Source organism: Mytilus californianus, unplaced genomic scaffold (assembly GCF_021869535.1).
Source record: "Mytilus californianus isolate M0D057914Y unplaced genomic scaffold, xbMytCali1.0.p SCAF_11, whole genome shotgun sequence".
NCBI lineage: Eukaryota > Metazoa > Mollusca > Bivalvia > Mytilida > Mytilidae > Mytilus > Mytilus californianus.
In genome coordinates, this window is record NW_026262593.1 from 63,692,357 (window position 1) to 63,707,154 (window position 14,798).

Below are 14,798 nucleotides of genomic sequence, written 5' to 3' on the forward strand. Positions count from 1 at the left end.
TGTTTCTATAGAATTGCATCCTAATGACACGGATAAAAAGTTTGAAACAATTTTCTTCCACGGTAAGGACAGCCAGATATTGACATATGTCACAAATGATTCCTTTACTACTGTTCAAACTATTATGATGATGGTGTGCAATGGTTTTCACTGTCTGCAAATCTGCTGATTGGCTTTTGCTAACAACGACAAACTAATTCACTCAAATTCCAACTGATTAATTTTGTTGACACCTGTGTGACTAGATGCATGTAAATTTCTCATGTAAACATGCGTTTTGCATACCCTCTTTTGCTATTAAAATTGTTTCAAATCTCTTTACCGTATTGAAAATATTTTGATCGGCCGTACTTATCGCTACGATCAACATTTCTGTAACAATTAATGTCTTGATTATTTTGTTTTTCAACTGTAGTGAACAACATTCGGTAGTGTGATCGCAAATGTGGCTTAATTTACATTCATTGATTTGAATCCTTGCCGCTACGAGGGTGAATAAGTCACGACCATGTTTACTCTTATCTACTTTAACTTTATGTTCTCTAAGTAGATTTCACGCTTTGTCGGAAAACATTTCATGATAATCGTAATATTGAGAGCCGTTGAGGTTGCTTATGTCAATAAAATCTTCTTCGTAGGAATCTGGTTCGGCGTGTCTTACTGGATAGGCTTTTTGGCATAATTATTTTGTATTTGCCGAGAGCTTAGATAAACTCCTGAACGGTAAGGGTAGAGTTTAATCTGATGTAGGGTTCCCTAGGAAATTAACCTCAATGCTGACAGCGATTACGGTATGCGATTGCAGGCATTCTTAATTTTGGAATAACATCATTACCGTCAGTTATCTGTCGCTGCAGAGATGAAGACGCAATATCAATGTTGCTCAAGATCTGGCTCCCTTGTTTATATCGACCAGTCTATTTTCATATGAATTAATAAATAAATAAAGTAATAAAAGTGCATGGATTAACCATATCACTGAATTGTGAATAAAAGGAGATGAGTACTGTATAGGCTTCTTCAGTCGGTTCAAAAAGTTTATTTACAAGGTTTGAACTAATTAGGTTATTAAAAACGCGAACATTCAAGCTTAAATATAAAAAATACCAAATATGCTATAAAACACCCTTTTTAAGATTGTTTTGTCTAAATTGCAAAATAAGAAAAAAACGGTTGTAAAATGGCATCTGGAATTTCTTATCAGCCACGTGATTTTATCGAGCCGGTAAATATGAAGCACCTTCAGAAAGAAATTGAATGATGTAAAAAAAACTTGAAAAACGGACGAGAATTGTTTAAACTGCAACAGTTTAACATTGAAAATTGTATTTATTTTTGCATTTTTTTGCTTTTTACTGTTTGTTTTAAACTGACCTAAAAGTATTTTCCGATTGAAAGCGGAGCACGAGTAAAACAGGTAATAACGATGAAGCGATCAGGTTTCACATGATGTTTAACAAAATAATGTAGACAATTGTAGACATAGAATATTTTACTGTTGAAATGTGCCAAGTTTATCGAGATTTATAAAAGTATATTTATTTTCAAGTATTTTAGATTTATGTATTTGCAATAAATGTCATCGATTACATTATTGAAACTGGACATCTAAAATCAGGATAATAAGTTCGTAAAACATGTTAAATTCATATCTATTTAAAAAAAGTGTTTACAATAGCAAAGATCGGCTGTACTAAAAATAAATTTCTTATCTTGATCTCTAATCAGGTCAATCAGTAAATGCCCGGATGTCATACAACATTGTTAACATGGCGTATGTATGATGTTGATATTTTAACGTAAATTAAATGGAAGTTGCTCAGGTAAAACATAAGTCTGAAGGTGTGAAGCATTGTTGTTACGAGACATGTAATAGTGACACAAGATATAGACATCGTGATGACATGAATGATGTGTTTTTCATTCCTTTTCCCAAGCCTATCACGCAACGGGAGAAATGTGAACGTTGGATTAAGGCATGTGGGAGACCCAAGGAGGATTTTAATGTGGACAAGATCAAACGGTGTACATACATGTGTAGTAAACACTTCGTTGGTTGTAAAGGACCAACTGAACTTCATCCGGACCCATTGCCTGCACTGTTGCACAATGAGGAACAGGTATGTGCATTTTATTGTTTACCTTTTAACCTTTACAAGTCATGATAGTGTACAACATGTACAATGTGACTTCTTTTGTATTTTTGTGTAAATTGTATCCTGATTGGTAACTTAACATACTATTAATTATTAGAGTAATTTCACAACATTGATTTGCCAATATACTTGAGAACTTGTAAATAAATACTTTTTTTAAAATTTTTATTAATACCTGATTAATTTAATGTATAGAAAAAAAAAGTTAAATATTTATGCACAAGTATATCACACATGATAAGGAAAAGGCAGGGAGGGGGTAGTAAAATCACAAATATCAAAACACTTTTCCATTTCTAGCTTCGTCGCTTTCAGTTGTTCATCACTGTAGAAAAGTTTTCTTAGTTAATCCTTTAAGATACTTTTAATGCATGCAAGATTATACAATTTTTTATCCTAACTTAAACTATTACAGATTGACCGCTTTAAGAGGAAAAGAAAAGCTCCCACACCAAGAAAACAACATATAAAAATCTTAAGGAAAGATGTGACTGCGGCAGCTGAAAGTCTTCTTGAGTTGCCCGAATACACTGTATCAGATCAAAGTATTGACAAGAATTGTACTGAATCAATGACGGTAAGATAAAATTGTTATTAACTGTCTTTATATTAGATAAAGACAAGAAGGAAAAAAAAGGGGGGGGGGGCACTAAGGGTACATGTATCTGCTTAACAATATTATATATTTGAATATTTTCATGCACTATATCATGCAAGTGTTATTTGTTTTGTGTTGTTGAAATATTTGAAACAACTGCATTAATAATTCGAGTGTGAGTTTCGTCTTGAATATTAGAAATATATTTTTATTTATTAATAGTTTTTGTTGTTGTTTTTTTTTACAGTCTACACCGGCTCAATGTGAAACATATCAAGAGAAAACTGTACAAACTGAATCAGTCATTCAACATAACAAGGAAGTTCAAACTGTTTATGGAAAAGAAATACTAAACGCAAAGATTGAAAACATGGTATTAAAAAACAAAATGAAAGTAGAACAAAATCAGGAAAATAAAAATGCATCTTCTGATGCGATGCTGTCATTAGAAGGTTTAAAAAGTGATGATGTAAGAATGAAATTATTTACAGGACTACAATATAATCAATTTATGACATTATTTGAATTTCTTGGTAAAAAGATGTGGTATGAGTGCCAATTAGACAACTCTCCATCCAAGTAAAAATTTATAAAAGTAAACCATTATAGGTCACAGTACGGTCTTCAACACGGAGCCTTGGCTCACACCGAACAGTAAGCTATAAAGGGCCCCAAAAAAGTACTAGTGTAAAACCATTCAAACGGGAAAACCAACGGGAAAGTCTACATAAACTGACATACTGGGATGGCAAAAAAACAAGGGAAAATGCGGAAAAAGGAAATCGTAAACTAGAGCCAAAAGAAGAACTATTTCTAACATTGGTACGCTTGAAAAGAGGATTTAATCTAGATGTCATGTCACACTTCTTTCGACTTTCATCTTCAACAGTAAGCGTGATATTTACAACATGGATTCAGTTTTTATATTGCCATTTTAACGACTATAGAAATATTATGTTCCCAGAACGTCAGCACTTTAAAGAGTATATGCCACGTGTTTTCAGATGTTTCAAAAACATACGATGCACAATTGATTGTACAGAATTTTTTGTTCAAATGCCAAGAGACTTTCGGCGTCAAGGAAATTTGTATTCCTCATATAAAAGTCATCATACATATAAATGTCTTATAGGAGTAGCCCCAAATCTTGCAATAGTTTATGTGTCTAATTTATATGAAGGATCTATAAGTGATAGAGCAATTGTTGAAAAATGTGGCTTTTTGGAATACATTAATCCAGGTGATCTTGTCCTGGCCGATCGAGGCTTTGTGATAGAAGATTTGCTAATGGCAAGACAAGCAATCCTTAACATTCCGCCTTTTCTTGGGAAAAGGTCTAAATTTACTGCTCAGGAAGAGTTGCAGACCCGTCGTATTGCTAAAGCGAGAATACATGTAGAAAGAGTGATTGAAAGAGTAAAAAAAATTAAATAACTGAGTGGGAATATTCCATTATCACTAACACAAATATCAGACCAAATGGTTTTTGTAGCATGCTGCTTGGTTTCAAGAACCACTTGTCAAGTAACAGGAATGAGTGATGTACATGTACATACTACTGACTATATGGTATGGGTTTCGCTCATTGTTGAAGGCTGTATGGTGACCTTTTATGTATAGACTTATTTGTTAACTTCTCGCTGTTTTCTATGCTAGTCTCTGGTTGAGAGTTGTCTCATTCCCAATTATACCACATCTTCTTATTTATGACAATGAACTTTGTTGTATGAATGATAAAAAACATTTTTAAACTGATAAAACAATTGTATTCGTGGTTTAATATTATGCACATTTGTCATGTTTGTAAGACTATAATATTTTAGAAGTGATTTTATGAATAAATTTTCATCAGAACCTCTCAAAGTGAAAATCAATGAACACATGTATACTTTCATCAATTTGTTAAGAGCTACATGTAATAGTAACAATTTACATCATTATCAAAGAAGGATTTTTCCTGTTTTTTTATTGAGAAAATCAGTACATGTACATGTACTAAGATTAATATAGTAACAAAAAATTAATATAACCATTTAATGAACCGGCTTGTTTGATTTATATAACGTTAAGACGTGTACACATAACACATATATATACAATGTACTTATATTTTATAAATCTAAAATAATTGGTTTCAATTTTCTTGGCACACGCATTTCAAATATTTCAGGTGCAATGACTTGGTGCCATAATGATGTAACATTTCCTATCATGTCCCTAAAAAGCTGTTCATCACGTCTTATCCTCTCAACATTAGGTGTTCCTATTGGCGACCACATGACAAAATCACATCAATTTAGGCCCATTATCGCTAACTGAAATTGGATTTGATAATAGTACATGTTTGTTGTCTTAAGCTCCAGATAGGTATTGTCAGTTGTGTGTATCCCAAAACATGCACTGTATAGGTCCTTTTTGGAAATGTGATTCTTCTCAATGCTCTTGAAAAGGTCAGATGGAGCTATTTTGCGGAAGATTTTCAAACATTTAATCTCAAGCAATCCATGCTTTTGGGTTTCTGATGGATCTGTTACGAGACCAACTTGGCTGCATCCTAATTCAGGCCACATTTTACATACCCAGAATCCAGTCTTTTCAACCTTAAAGTCAGAAACCTTTGTTGCCATAAGTTTACAATAGTCATCTCTGGCTTTATCTTCATTTTCAATTCCATATAGCATGTCTGGTGATTTATACATAAATGACGAAATATTCTAAACGGTACTGCTGATGTATGCCTGAAATTTTCTCAGACTTGCATCTGTTAGAGGTGATTTCAGCAAGTTCACTAATGTATTTGCCTTTTTAGCTGTGGATGCAGTTATTCTGAACCAACGGGATGCTTTCCACTCGATTGATTCTGATTGTGATTCTGTGTTGGGTATCATTAAACATCTTTTTTCAGATAAGCAACATTCTTGTTTTATGTTATTAAAAAAATCCCAAGCTTGAGACTTTAAAATTCCTCTACGTTCAGGAGAAATTTCATAATCAGCATATGTGTACTTGATTAGTGTGTGGCACATTGAAGTTTTTCCTGTACTAACACAATCGTACTTTAAATTGTTCGAAAAACTGTTCATGTTAACATCATTGGCTTTTCTTAAATCTGTAGGTCTAGGGTCAAACTCTGTAAGCCTCAGATGTTTTGGTTTGTAAGATGTATATGAAGCATCTGTAACTTTTCCTGGATTTGTTTTGTTTTTTTGTCCCTTTCCCCACTCACATTGTTTACTAGTACATGCTAGTTGGTCATGTCCAAACTCCTTACAGTGTTTATCTACTGTGAGTAAGACTGCTGCCACATGATTGCAACGTCCAAGAGCTGACTCAGGACATGTACAGCTAGCATCTTTAACAGCTCCACTTAGACAGGATAGTGTTACTTGCACTATCCTTTCTTCATTACGCATAGATGCTGCAACTTTTGCCTTAACAAAGTAATGATGGTTACGCTCATTATCCATTATGTTACTCACACTACCACACTTGACATACTGTTGGCGTTTGGTAAGTGGCTTTGATGTCAAATGGCCTAGGTCAGTGTCTTCAGTTTGGCCATTTTCACCTTCCATCACAACACTTTCCAGAAGATAATGGTATATGTGACCGTAATTGAAGTTTGCTGGTATTTGTCTTGAAGGAAATGGTTTCCAACCTAGGACTGGGGGTATCAGTAGCTGTAAGGAGAGACTTGGGTCCTTTTTCGTTTTAGCTGCTTTCAGATCACACCATTTCCCACCATCAATAGCAATGTCAATTTCTTCTGACTTTCCAGCTTTAACTGCGTCCTTACATCTGAAAAATACAAATTAACATGTTTATGACAGACCTGGGTCACAGACTCTTTACTTAAACGTGAGATAAATAAACTACTATGCTTAAACAGGACGCCGCCGTATTTACCAACACAGAAACGTTTGTCAATATTTCTAATGACTTCTTCACTTTTATTTTTAAATGCACATACGTGTATTTTCATATTTTCTAATATTTATATATTTACGGCAAGTGTAGAACAGAAAAACCAACAGAAAGTAAATAGAAAACGAGATTGATAAAAATCAAAGGCTTATCGTACTTAAAAGTCCCTTATTTATAAATATAAATAATTATTTAAATATAATAATTTCAGGTAATACGATTTAAATATCCCGTTACGCCTTTTACGATTAAACCCCAATCGAATTACAAGTGACAATTTACCTGTACAATAATGTCACATTTAGTTGGACGACACAAAGGAAGTGGGCGTTGTTCGATGTTTTCTCACCTTTGAACGAGGTCAGATTTGTTTCAACTGGTTTTCAACCCTCCGCATTCAAGCCAGCGTTTGAGCTGAACATTCCCGTAGTTGTCAAGATCATCGAAATTAATTTTTGCTCCCGGTACATCGTCAGAAGTCAAAGTAACTTTTTGATAAGATTGTGTAGACGCCATAGATTGTTTGTATGAGGCTGGGTCACGTGACTAAAATATGAATATTCATTACCCAGCTATGACGTATCGACCTATGTTTGCTATTGAATATACAAGTATTAATATAATACATTACAGCAAAAAGAACAACAACCAAACAAAATGAGCTTGACGCTATCTTACTAACTGCAAATTTATTTTATAAGAATTAGTTCATGCACAAATTAAAGAATAAAAACGTTTAAAATTGTGAATATTTTAATTGACAGGTATACACGAAAGACTTTGATTATTCGTATTTAAGAAAAGGGGATCGGAACATATTTTTTGTACAATCATCTTCGTAACTTTCAGAAATGGCTTCTTAACTATCTTTAAGTATTAAAATTGAAAATGATCCACCCTTTTCACCAATTTCCTATTTTTTTTTTGGTGAAAACTGTCGGCTTAAACTATCACAATCGAAAAAGACATAAATAGGAAAATTAGACTAAAACCAACATTGAACGAATGACTCTATTTGGCAGCGTACAGCAGTGGAATGTTACGGGTGAACTATTCGGGTTACTTCGTACGTAAAAACGACATCAACCGGTCTGTTCGTAATTTTCAGTGAACACGAAAATGACCGAAAAGTGTCAGCGATTTGATTGATCACATGCCGAGAATCAATTACCATTCCATATCGTAAAATAATTGACGAGTAATCGGAAGATAGGCGGTATCGCAGATAAAACCTTTAAACTGGCGTTGTTTTTATTCCTGTCAATATAATACTTCCATGATTAAACCCCCCCCCCCCCCCCCCCCCCCCCCCCCCCCCGGTGGATCGCTATCCTTGCCGTGGTCGGGGGGCTTGCGTGTCTCAGTGACCCCAAGAGCTATGCCAGTTGGAGATTCGTCTCCTGGTAGGGTTACCCATGCTGGACAGGTCGAAGGGTAGAGACCAGACTAAAGTGATCCGAACATCGTACGAGTTGCCCGATGTTTTGAATAAAATAGGCTCTCCAACCCGTTGGCCGTGGGTTGCTACCCGTGTCGGTGGTTGACGAGATCCTTGCGGATGAGGGCTGTAGCCAGACTCCTTACGGTCAGAAAATACCCGGACGGACAATACTATAGTTCAATAAGCTGCTTTGGCTCCAATATCATCTAAACGGGAGGTCGGATGGACCCGGTTCGATCAATCGGCTGGTCATGTCGAGCCCTTCAGTTCATCCTCAACAATAAGCTTTCTTGTAACAATTTTCATGATATACACATGTGTTTTAAATAAAGCTATTTATATTTCGGATAACTGAAGAAGGCGATGGCTCATGGGTCAATCAAGTGGTACGCTTTCTATTTCGCTTGATGGATACGCTCTGCTTGAGTATACCATTCTTGGAACATCTGGTGCTTTCCGCAGTGGATCTTGGGTGCTAATTTTGGGGACCAGCTACGTTATACATGTTATACTTGGAGCTCGTTTTCAGCATTAGCACTTGACCCCGGCTCGCCACGGAAACACAGCATCGCCCTTGTAGGCACTCCGAGGTGGGTGGATGACAAGAATGGTGAATCTTTCTCATTTCCTATGGCACAACAAAACCAACCCTGTAAATCAGCTTTAATACATAAAAAAAGAAAATGTGATGATTCAGTGCCCTGTCAGGAAGATGACAGTTGGCCCAGATTTATTGTAATAAAAGGAACAGATGAAAAACCAATTTCCAAAATATCTCTCTTTGTGATTCACAAACAAATTCAAAGCGTTGCTGGTACTGTAAAAAAAGTTTCAAAAATGAGATCAGGCAATTTGTTGGTTGAATGTTCCAACAAAAGTCAATCAACAAATTTGCTTACACTGACAACAATTACAAACTTTCCTGTTTCTGCCTCTCCTCACAACAGTTTGAACAGCTGTAAGGGGATCATTCGAGACAGAAGTCAATACCTTGGTGACCTTACCGTGGAAGAAATCTGTGAGGAACTTTCAAGCCAAGGTGTAACTGATGTTGTTAGATTTCAAATAAAAAAGAATGGAAATATAATCAAATTAAATACATATCTTTTGACATTTAGAACTCCAACTCCTCCTCCATCTATTACTTTAGGTTGCTTCGGAATCAGAGTTGACAGGTTTATCCCTAACCCAATTCGATGCTTCACTTGTCAAAAGTTTGGTCATGGAAGCAAACAATGTCATGGTACGCAGAGATGCTTCAAGTGTTCTGACGAAGGACACGAGGGAACAACTTGTAGCTCTGAATCTTCTAAATGCGTAAACTGTGGTGAATCCCATTTTTCATCATCTAGGGACTGCCCTGTTTACCTTAAAGAAAAAAATATTATCAAAATTAAAACAGAAAGAAACATCAGTTACCCAGAAGCTAAACAGATAGCTTCTGTTTCGAATGATCTCCTTGTTTCGAACAGACCATCGTACGACAGCAAAGTTGTCCGCTCATTCAGTCACGAGCATACACATACTCGCATGACCTGGCCAATTGATGCTGAGACATTTACAATGCTGCCTGTTGAAACAGAACCTAACGATAAAATATTAATTCCAAGAAAACCAACACCTTCTAAAACCAGTACTCAGTCAACTCAATCTTCCTTACAGAGCTCAATGTCATCATCTAAAAAAAATGAAAAAAAGAAATCAAATAAAAAAGATACAGTTAAATCAGACAGTTGGGGCGGTGAATCTGTCTGGGATCTTCCCAGTGACATTGATGATTCTTCCATCTCCAATAGTCCTCCTTCATCTGCATCTAATAAAACTAGTTTATCTTCTGCATCTAGTACAAAGTCTTCTAAAGCCCCGTCTCCTCTTCGTTCTCCAGAACAGAAGGATGTCCCAAAGAAGCCAGCAAATACATCCTCCCAGAAGTCTTCTGATTCGAGGTCGCGGGGTAGGGGTCGAGGCGGAGTAAAACCAGCTGCGCAGGGTCCTGGAGATCGACGACTCTCCTCACACAACAGATTTTCAACACTTAACGACGAATCAGAAATGGAAATCGAAAGTGTTCCGCCACCCGAAAGATTACAATCTCAGGGTGAGCGAAATAAGAATGCTGGCAAACTTGATAGCATTCGCCCGTCTATTAACAAAACATGACTAATATCATCCAATGGAATTGCCGAGGTCTTAAAATAAATCTTCTCGAGTTAACGCTTCTAGTTCAGTCTTTTTTACCTACTGCATTTTGTCTTCAAGAAACTCATTTAAAAGAAAGTGACAATGTATCTTTAAAAGGATACAACATGTATAGCACATTTTCTAAGGTAGATGAACGTGCTGCAGGCGGATCATCCATTTTTGTGAAGGACAACGTCATTCATAGCACAGTCCAACTCACCACGGATCTGCAGGCAGTTGCAATTCGTTTATCATTAGATAAAACAATTACATTATGTTCTATATATATTCCACCCAATTCAATTATCGATAAAGCTAAACTCAAAAACCTCACTGATCAATTACCCTCACCATTTATACTTATGGGCGACTTCAATGCACACAACCCCTTGTGGGGAAGCAAGTCTCATAATATCAAAGGTAAGATCATTGAGGACTTTGTCTCTCAAGAAGGATGATGCATTTTTAATGATGGATCTAATACTTATCTTCATCCTGGAAACGGGTCTTATTCTGCTATTGATATCACTATTTGCGATCCCTCTCTTCTTCTGGATTATTCATGGCGTGTTCATGATGATCTATGTGGAAGTGATCACTTTCCAATAGTACTTGAATATCTTTTTACTTCTGCCCAACAGAGAGTACCACGTTGGAAACTTGACAAGGCGGACTGGTCCTTGTTTGAGAATCTCTGTCAAGCGGAACTTCAGTCAAAGATGTTTGAGACTGTACAAGATCCAATTTTAACTTTTAATACAGTTTTAACGTCAATTGCTGACAGAACTATTCCTAAGACCTCGGCAAATCCGAAACATCCCAGCAAACCATGGTTTGATGATGCTTGTGATCAAGCAATAGGTGACCGTAAAAAATCTGAAAGACGGTTCAATCAACAACCAACGACGGATAACTTGAGTAATTTCCGTGTTTTTCGCGCTAAGGCACGGCGGACTTGCAGGCAAGCACGACGAACGTCTTGGAAGAAATTTGTCTCGGAGATAACATCTCGCACTCCGATGACAAAAGTATGGAACATGATACAAAAGATAAAAGGTAAAAATTCTAAAGCCACAGTTAAACATTTAAAAAATGGCAATGATTTATTAACATCTGAAAAGGATATTGCCAACAAGCTTGGTGAAACTTTTGCGAAATCTTCTTCTTCTAACAACTACAGGGAAGATTTTAAAAAAGTTAAAAAACAAAAAGAAAAAATTAAATTAAACTTTAAATCAAAAAATGGTGAAAATTATAATAAACTCTTTTCTCTTGAAGAACTTAAAACATCTCTGTCAAAAGCCCATGATACAGCTTGTGGGCCTGATAATATTCACTACCAACTGTTAAAACACTTGCCAGATTCCTCGCTGGAAGCTCTTTTGCAGCTTATGAATAACATCTGGAAATCTGGTGATTTACCATCAATCTGGAAGCTTGCAACCGTCGTGCCTATTCCAAAACCAAGTAAAGATCACACGGATCCTATTAATTATCGGCCAATTGCTCTTACCAGTTGTGTCTGTAAAACACTAGAACGGATGGTCAATGATCGCCTTGTTTGGTTCCTGGAATCCAATGGGCTTTTAGCCAATATCCAGTGTGGATTCCGCCAAGGTCGCAGTACTCTTGACCATCTTGTTCGATTCGAATCATTTGTCCGTAATGGTTTTGCGAAAAATGAACATGTAGTGTCGGTCTTTTTCGATCTAGAAAAAGCCTATGATACTGCATGGAAGTATGGTATTTTAAAAGATCTCTTTGATATGGGGTTGAAAGGCAATATGCCAAATTTTATTTCGAATTTTCTATCTAACAGACAATTTAATGTTAGAGTAAATTCAACCATGTCTGATCTGTATGATCAAGAGATGGGTGTCCCTCAGGGCAGTATTTTATCTGTTACATTATTTAGTCTTAAAATCAACAGCCTTGTTGAAGTTTTAAAAAGTAATATTGAAGGTTCATTGTATGTTGATGACTTTTTAATATGTTATAGAGGCAAAAATATGAATAACATAGAAAGACAATTACAGTTATGTCTTGGAAGAATTGAAAAATGGGCCTCGGAAAATGGGTTTAAATTTTCCACTTCAAAAACGGTCGGGATGCATTTTTGTAACAAAAGGAAATTGCATCTTGATCCAGAACTCACTTTGTACGGCAACCCAATTAAAATGGTTGATGAAACCAAATTTCTTGGGTTAATTTTCGATAAAAAGTTAACCTTTCTACCCCATATCAAAATGTTAAAATCGAAATGTTTAAAAGCATTAGATATTTTAGAAGTTGTCGGCAGCACCGACTGGGGTGCTGATCGCAACATTTTACTTAATTTATATAGATCTCTAGTTAGATCTAAACTAGATTATGGCTCTATAGTGTATGGCTCTGCAAGGAAGTCCTACATACAGATTCTCGATGCTGTGCATCATCAGGGTTTGCGTCTCTGTCTTGGCGCATTTAAAACCTCACCAGTTGAGAGTCTGTATGTAGAGGCTGATGAGCACTCACTCTCTAACAGACGTTTGAAGCTTGGACTTCAATATGCTGTCAAACTAAAAGCCTACTCAGATAATCCTGCCTACAGCTGTGTTTTTAATCCAATTTATGAAGATATTTTTGCAAAACATGAAAATAAAATTCCTCCGTTAGGTATACGTTTAAAATCACATTTAGCTTCTTTTGATTTAAAATCTGTTGCTCAAGTTGAAACTTGCAAATGTCCTCCATGGGAACTTCCCAAACCAAAAATGATATTTGATCTCCGTGAACACAATAAAAATAAAACAAATCCTCTTTTAATTCAGCAACACTATGCTGAAATCAAAGCCAATTATTCAGATTTTTTAACTGTCTATACTGATGGATCAAAAGATGGTGACAGAGTTGCATCTGCTGCTGTCTTCAGGGACAGAGCTGCAACTCTCCGTTTGCCATCTGATGCATCGATCTTTACTGCTGAAGCAGAAGCAATAATTTTGGCTTTGAAATTTATTGCTTCTTCAGATAAATCCAAATTTATTATATGTTCTGATTCACTTTCATGCTTACAATCTATACAAAATACTAAAATTAAAAACCCAACAATTCTCAAAATTTTATATGTAATGAGGAATTTAAAAATTCTTCTTAAAGAAATATTATTTCTATGGGTGCCGAGTCATGTTGGAATCCTTGGAAACACAGCTGTAGACCTTGAGGCAAAGAATGCCCTGGGTGACCCTTTATCTAACTGTGATATACCATATACCGATTTTAAATCTAATATTAGAGAATATGTTTTTAATATATTGAAAAACGAATGGAGTAAAAAAGATGGTAATAAATTACATGAAATTAAACCTAATTTATGTAAACCTTTCAATAATTTTATGTGCAGAAAAGATCAGTGTGTTATTTCTAGATGTCGTATTGGTCAAACTAGAATAACACACGAATATCTTTTAAAAAATGAAGTAGAACCACAATGTATACCTTGTAACTGCAAGTATACTATTAAACATGTTTTAATCAATTGTATTGACTTTGCTGATATTCGGAAGAAGCATTTCAATGTCAATAATATGTATGATTTATTTAATAATATTCCATTTACAAATATTGTTTCATTCTTAAAAGAAATTGGAATATATTATAAAATATAAAAATGTTGTTATATTTAAAACGATTTTAATTTTTATCACGTTATCTTAGTGTTGATTTTTATTTGTAAATAATCAATTTGCTTTAGTCTAGAATTTTAGTTTATTGAAAGACCTTTTGTCTGATTTTAAAAATATACCTTAAATTGTTATAATATTCGAATTAGCTCTCGCCGCGATATAGCCTTTCTGTGCTAATGCGGCGTAAAGCAAACAACAATCAATCAATCCATGATTAAACCAAAATATAAATAAAGCAGCTGAGTTATTGATTCAATACAAAAAGAAAATGTTTTCATCGATTTGGTACGATTTGATAAACCAGTGGCTATTTTGCCGCGGCAAACAAGAAAAATATGTTATTTTCCCGGCTCTGATTAAAATACATTTATAAAAGCCGACAAAAAAGCATATTTATATAGCAAAAGCTATTTTGCTTGCGCCGTTATTAACTTGGATTTGTTAATTTGAAGATGGAATTTTAATACTTTTCGGCACTACCATCAAGAATTCCGGCGACGGCAAAATAGAAAAATAATCCGATTAAAATACCCTTATTTAATCCGGCAAAAAGGCAAATTCTATAGCAAGGTAGTACTGACACAGAATCAGATCTTGAATCAGAAAATAATAAGAAAGGGAGAAAATTAAAGGAAAAACGTTTTAAACTGAAAAGAAATGAAAATGCCGAAAAATTCCAAAAAGACGTTTAGAATTGGCTTGGATAATATATAATTCTTATAAAGCATCAGAGCCACACAAAGAAAAACAACAAAGGCGGAGGTACCAGAAAGTTAAGTCAACAAAACATACACAAAAGAAGACGTCAAAGAAGAGGGAAAGAAGATTTTTTT

At 35.2% G+C, this 14,798-nt stretch overlaps 1 protein-coding gene across 1 annotated transcript; it reads left to right on the forward strand.

Annotated features, from left to right (window-relative positions):
* Positions 1-1,759: 1,759 nt before the first annotated feature.
* On the forward strand, positions 1,760-4,884 carry LOC127720499 (uncharacterized). The gene is made up of 3 exons (XM_052227088.1): positions 1,760-2,120; positions 2,572-2,733; positions 3,002-4,884. The coding sequence occupies exons 1-3, from the start codon at positions 1,809-1,811 to the stop codon at positions 3,335-3,337; spliced, it is 810 nt and encodes a 269-aa protein (XP_052083048.1). The 5' UTR covers positions 1,760-1,808; the 3' UTR covers positions 3,338-4,884.
* The last annotated feature ends 9,914 nt before the right edge of the window (positions 4,885-14,798 follow it).